Genomic DNA, 6,337 nt, shown 5'->3' on the forward strand with positions numbered 1-6,337 from the left:
GGCAACGGTAAAGCAATCCTCCAGCCAGAGTGATGGTCACTACAATGCCATCATCAATGTCCCGGCTGTGCAGATCATCTCGCACCTTGCCATCAACATTTCCCCAGAACAACCACTTAGCACGATGTACCCATTTTACGAAAAAAAAAAAAAACACAAACTGCGATCATCGAAAACACACAGTAGCTTGCATCCGAGCGCCCCAGCAGCATAGATAGCCGCAGTCTGGTGCTCTTCGCTACATAAGGCAAGTTATGCAAGCGTAAAACTCGTTGACTCGGTTCCAAGAATCTCGTTATCTTCTCTCCAAGCACGCATTATTCCGGATCCCTAACCACCCAACAATGATGCAACCAATTTGTTAACAAACGATGATGCGACAGAATTTCAAGCTTCCGAGTCCTTTTGGCACGATCACTGCCAGCATCGATCCACTCGATTATGAGCCCCACGTAGGTAACCAATCAAGACGACACAAACTGTCTCCGGATACTTCAGTTTTCGGGACTTTCCAGTCGAGCACAACCGACCAGTTCCATTCGAACCATTCTCCATTTTACCTTCGAGGACTCAAGTCGACTACAACTCCCAACACTCGACTCGATCCACGATGGAAGGGCGGACTACCAGTACCGCCAATGCAGATAAACCCAAGCAGCTCAGCTACGACTCGGGTGCATCTATGATGGCCCACGGTCCACACGAGCTGCATTACCACATGGCTACCAAGATTGAGGCTGCACTGGGCCACACCATGCCGCAAATGGACATTCGCTTCAAGCACTTGTCGCTCAGTGCCGATATCGTGGTGGTAGACGACAATAGCTCCAAGCACGAGCTGCCGACCATCCCGAATGACCTCAAGAAAATGTTCGTTGGACCCAAGAAGCGCACGGTGCGCAAGGAGATCCTCAAAGACATCAGTGGCGTGTTTAAACCGGGAAAGATCACACTGTTGCTCGGCCAACCTGGCTCGGGTAAATCTGCACTCATGAAGATGTTGAGTGGGCGGTTCCCCATCGAGAAGAACATCACAGTGGAAGGTGATGTCACCTTTAACAACGTGCCTCGCGAAGAAGTGATCGAGACGCTCCCGCAGCTCGTGTCGTACGTGAACCAGCGTGACAAACACTTTCCCACATTGACAGTGAAAGAAACACTGGAGTTCGCTCACAAATTCAGTGGCGGTGAGTTCATTCGTCGTGGTGAAGAGCTGCTGTCTAAGGGCTCGGAGAAGGAGAACCTGGAGGCTCTGGAAGCCACCAAAGCCTACTTCAACCACTACCCGGAGATCGTGATCCAACAGCTAGGACTACAGAATTGCCAGGACACTATCGTTGGTGACGCGATGCTGCGTGGTGTTTCCGGTGGCGAACGCAAACGTGTGACGACTGGCGAGATGGAGTTTGGCATGAAGTATGTGTCACTCATGGACGAGATCAGTACTGGACTCGACAGTGCTGCAACTTATGACATTATCAACACACAGCGCAGCGTTGCACACACTCTCCACAAGAACGTGGTCATCGCGTTGTTGCAACCTTCTCCCGAGGTTTTCTCCTTGTTCGACGACGTCATGATCTTGAACGAAGGTGAACTCATGTACCACGGTCCTTGTGACCAGGTGCAGGAATACTTTGAGAGACTTGGCTTCTCATGTCCGCCCGAGCGTGACATTGCCGACTATTTGTTGGATCTCGGTACTGCAGAGCAGCACCGGTATGAAGTGCCGAACTTTGCAACCAAGCAGCCACGTCGTGCCAGTGAGTTTGCCGACGTTTTCAAGCGCTCGGATATCCACCAGGAGATGCTGAACGCGCTGGAAGCTCCACACGCTCCTGAGTTACTGCAAGTGGCGAGCGAGAACATTAAACCCATGCCTGTGTTCCACCAAGGCTTCGTGGAGAGCACGTTGACGCTGCTGCGTCGTCAACTCATGGTCACGTACCGTAACAAGCCGTTTATTTTCGGACGCCTGACGATGATTACAGTGATGGGTCTTTTGTACTGCACGACTTTTTACCAATTTGACCCAACCCAAATCTCCGTGGTCATGGGTGTTATTTTCTCGGCGATTCTGTTCCTCTCCATGGGTCAATCGTCCCAGATCCCGACATATATGGCTGAGCGCGATATTTTCTACAAACACCGTGGCGCCAATTTCTTCCGTACAGCTTCGTACGTCTTGGCCACATCGGTCAGTCAGATCCCGCTGGCTATTGCCGAGTCGCTGATTTTCGGTACGTTGGTCTACTGGGTCTGTGGGTTTAATGCGAATGCGGCCCAGTTTATCATTTTCGAGGTGGTTTTGTTCATCATGAACCTGGCAATGGGCATGTGGTTCTTCTTCCTGTCCTCTGTGGGTCCCAATGCCAACGTGGCGACACCTCTGGGTATGGTGTCCACCTTGATCTTCATCATTTTCGCTGGATTTGTAGTGACCAAGAGTCAAATCCCTGACTACCTTATCTGGGCGCACTGGCTCAGTCCCATCAGCTGGAGTCTCCGAGCTCTTGCAATCAACCAGTACCGCTCGAGCGAGTTTGACGTGTGTGTGTACAACGGAATCGACTACTGTACCCAATACGACGGACTCACAATGGGTGAATACTATCTGGGTCTTTTTGGAATTGAAACCGAAAAATCGTGGATCGCGTATGGGATTATTTACTGTGTAGTCATCTACGTGGTTTTCATGTTCTTGACCTTCCTGGCACTGGAATTCCTGCGCTACGAAGCTCCCGAGAATGTCGATGTTTCGGAAAAGATGGTTGAAGACGACTCGTACATGTTGGTCAAGACTCCCAAGAGCAAGGACGACAAGAGCGACGTCATTGTGGAACTACCTGTCGGTGAACGTGAGAAGAACTTCACTCCGGTGACTGTAGCCTTCCAGGATCTGCATTACTGGGTTCCGGATCCGCACAACCCGAAGGAGCAGCTTGAGCTGCTGAAGGGCATTAACGGATTCGCTGTCCCTGGATCGATCACTGCTCTCATGGGATCGTCGGGCGCTGGTAAGACTACTTTGATGGATGTGATTGCTGGCCGTAAGACTGGCGGTAAGATCGCCGGTAAGATCCTGTTGAATGGCTACGAAGCCAGCGATCTCGCTATCCGTCGTAGCACTGGTTACTGCGAGCAGATGGACGTGCACTCGGAGGCTTCTACTTTCCGTGAAGCGTTGACGTTCAGCTCGTTCCTGCGTCAGGACGCCTCGATCTCGGACTCCAGGAAGTTCGACTCTGTGAATGAATGTATTGAGCTGCTCGGCCTGGAGGACATCGCCGACCAGATCATCCGTGGCAGCTCAGTGGAACAGATGAAGCGTCTGACGATCGGCGTAGAGCTTGCTGCTCAGCCGAGTGTGATTTTCCTGGACGAACCGACGAGTGGGTTGGACGCTCGCTCCGCTAAGCTGATCATGGATGGTGTTCGCAAAGTGGCCGACTCGGGCCGTACCATTATCTGTACGATCCACCAGCCCTCGTCCGAAGTGTTCTACCTGTTCGACAGTTTGTTGTTGCTCAAGCGTGGTGGTGAAACGGTGTTCTTTGGTGACCTGGGCAAGAACTGCCGCAACCTGATCGACTACTTCGAGAACATCCCTGGTGTGGTTCCTCTTCCCAAGGGCTACAACCCAGCTACATGGATGCTTGAGTGCATTGGTGCCGGTGTCGGTAACACCGCCGGTAACCAGACCGACTTTGTGGAATACTTCAAGAACAGTCCGTACAACGAGCAGTTGGTGGCTAATATGGCCAAGGAGGGTATTACTATTCCGTCTCCAGACCTGCCTGAAATGGTGTTCGGCAAGAAGCGTGCTGCCGACTCGATGACGCAGATGAAGTTCGTCGTGCGGCGTTACATTCAGATGTACTGGCGTACGTCTGCGTACAACTTGACGCGCATGTTCTTGGCTGTCATCTTGGCTGTTCTTTTCGGACTCATTTTCGTAAGTGCCGACTACGCGTCCTATTCGGGATTAAATTCGGGTGTCGGGATGGTTTTCATCGCTGCTCTATTCAACTCCATGATGGCGTTCCAGAGTGTCCTACCGCTTTCTTGCTCGGAACGTGCCTCGTTCTACCGCGAACGTGCATCGCAGACGTATAATGCGTTCTGGTACTTTGTGGGTTCGACGCTGGCTGAGATTCCCTACTGCTTCATGAGTTCGCTGATCTTCACTGTGATCTTCTACCCGTTCGTGGGATTCCAAGGCTTCGTCCCCGCCGTCTTGTTCTGGTTGATCTTGTCGCTTTCGATCCTCATGCAAGTCTACATGGGCATGATGTTCGCCTACGCGCTTCCGAGCGAAGAAGTGGCTGCTATTATCGGCGTTTTGGTGAATTCGGTCTTCATCTTGTTTATGGGCTTCAGTCCTCCGGCGTACGCCATCCCCTCGGGCTACAAGTGGCTGTACACGATCTCGCCGATGAAGTTCCCCTTGTCCGTCATGGTTGCGCTTGTTTTCGCGGATTGCGACGAGTTGCCGACGTGGAATGCGACGACGCAGATGTACGAGAACGTTGGCTCGAATCTCGGCTGCCAGCCTATGGCGAATTCTCCGGCAGATGTGGGTCACATTACTGTGAAAGAGTACACGGAAGAGTACTTTGGCATGGAGCACGACACGATCGCTCGCAACTTTGGCGTCGTGATCGGATGCATCGTTGTCTTCCGTATTTTGGGTCTGTTGGCACTGCGCTTCGTCAACCACCAAAAAAGATAAACACTAAAGTACAACCATATACTAAGTTGCAAGTTGCAACTTGCAACATACTTCGAAGTACTTCAGAGTACAATTTTGTCGTGCCAGCCAATACATGTACTAAGTATTTCTTAACAAAATCCAGACTTCTGATTGGATATATAATCACTTACAATACATCAATATTGAGACAAATGAGATAAAATTTAGGAAGATAATACGACATTCTAGAAAATTGATAACTACCACCAGTGCGAGTTGGCTAGCTACTTAATGAGTGTCAGGCGGCTGTCCGCTCTATGGGTCCTGACCCGAGTCATTAGATAACTTTAGTTCTTGAGCAGCGTGACCTTTGAAACAGCGACAAACTGGAATGGACAACCAACACGAGTCAGGTGGAGATTCCGAAACGCATGAAATGATAGGGGTAGCTGCAAAAATGGAGGCGAATTTGCGTATCTTGTGGACGATGAACGAGAAGTCGTTCATACGGTATCCTTGACCAGTACGACCGAGAAGTCCTTACTTAAGTTCTTTCTGCTGCGCTTCCTCACGTTGAAGTCGTTGGCGATCAAGTCCTTGACGATGTGGCAACCAGAGAAACCAAGAACGTGATATCAATTACAGTGGGTGGACTGCGGCAGTGGCATCGACGTTCTCGGTGAGGTTAACCGATGTATGGTAAGAGCAGGCGCCGCCAGAAAGAGGAACACAAGCACGGCATGTGTGTCTTGGAAATAAGCACCCACATACTTTTGATTTTTCTTGACATCTGGCTCGCCCCAACGGACAGCACCCTCAAGTTGCAGGTCACAGCCTTGTGAAGGATTCGCGAAAACTAAAAATTAATCTTCAGTCCGTAAAAAAATCCGAGTGTAAAACAATGGAGTCGACCGATCTGTAGTGACATCAGGCAGTTCCTTGGCACAATAAGATCAAAGTTCACAGTTCATGCAGCACTGCCTTATGCCCGTCGCCTCTCTCTATCACTCTCCCAAGCTCCGGGCCTTTGCAAACGGAAATGCTATTGTAGACCTGGACCGCTTTTTTACCAATGAAATCGTAGTATTTAGGGTATTATCTAAGTAAAAGGCCAGAGGTCAAGACTTTTCGTTTTTACTTCGAAGTATTATACATGTAAGCTGTTGATAAATAAAGCGACTTTAATACTTCAGTAAGCACTACAGCATGAAGTAGTTGTAGGACAAATATTAGTAGTATTATAATATAGTACTTACGAAAATATTAAAGTCGCTTAAAATTCTCAGATTTTACGTGAGGTCTTCACGCACCTGTTGGTGGCTCCAAGAGACTGACCTCACGTCACAATCGTGGATAGAATAGTCACGAGGCAAGCTGTGCACAGAGCGAGTGATGGTCCTATCTTTATGACATGTGCTGTGTTGCTGGATGACGTTTCCTCGCGAGGTCGCGAGCGTATCTCACTTGCACAAACGAGAACAGTGATCGAGTGCGAGCTCCCGCTTCGAGACAAGGTGGCGATTGAGCGTGGGTTCCCGCTGAAGAAGAAGACAGCGATCGAGCGTGGACCGCTGAACACAGTCGCGGTCGAGCTTAGGTTCACTGAAAACAACAGAGGTCGAACGTAGGTTATAGCACTGAAGC

At 50.1% G+C, this 6,337-nt stretch overlaps 1 protein-coding gene across 1 annotated transcript; it reads left to right on the top strand.

Moving 5' to 3' along the window:
* The first annotated feature begins 493 nt into the window (after window positions 1-493).
* PPTG_03183 (hypothetical protein) lies at window positions 494-4,949 on the top strand. Its single transcript, XM_008895860.1, has one exon. The coding sequence runs from the start codon at window positions 611-613 to the stop codon at window positions 4,730-4,732; it is 4,122 nt and encodes a 1,373-aa protein (XP_008894108.1). The 5' UTR covers window positions 494-610; the 3' UTR covers window positions 4,733-4,949.
* Window positions 4,950-6,337: the final 1,388 nt, after the last annotated feature.

The sequence above is a fragment of the Phytophthora parasitica genome, assembly GCF_000247585.1.
Source record: "Phytophthora parasitica INRA-310 unplaced genomic scaffold supercont2.4, whole genome shotgun sequence".
Classification (NCBI taxonomy): domain Eukaryota; phylum Oomycota; class Peronosporomycetes; order Peronosporales; family Peronosporaceae; genus Phytophthora; species Phytophthora nicotianae.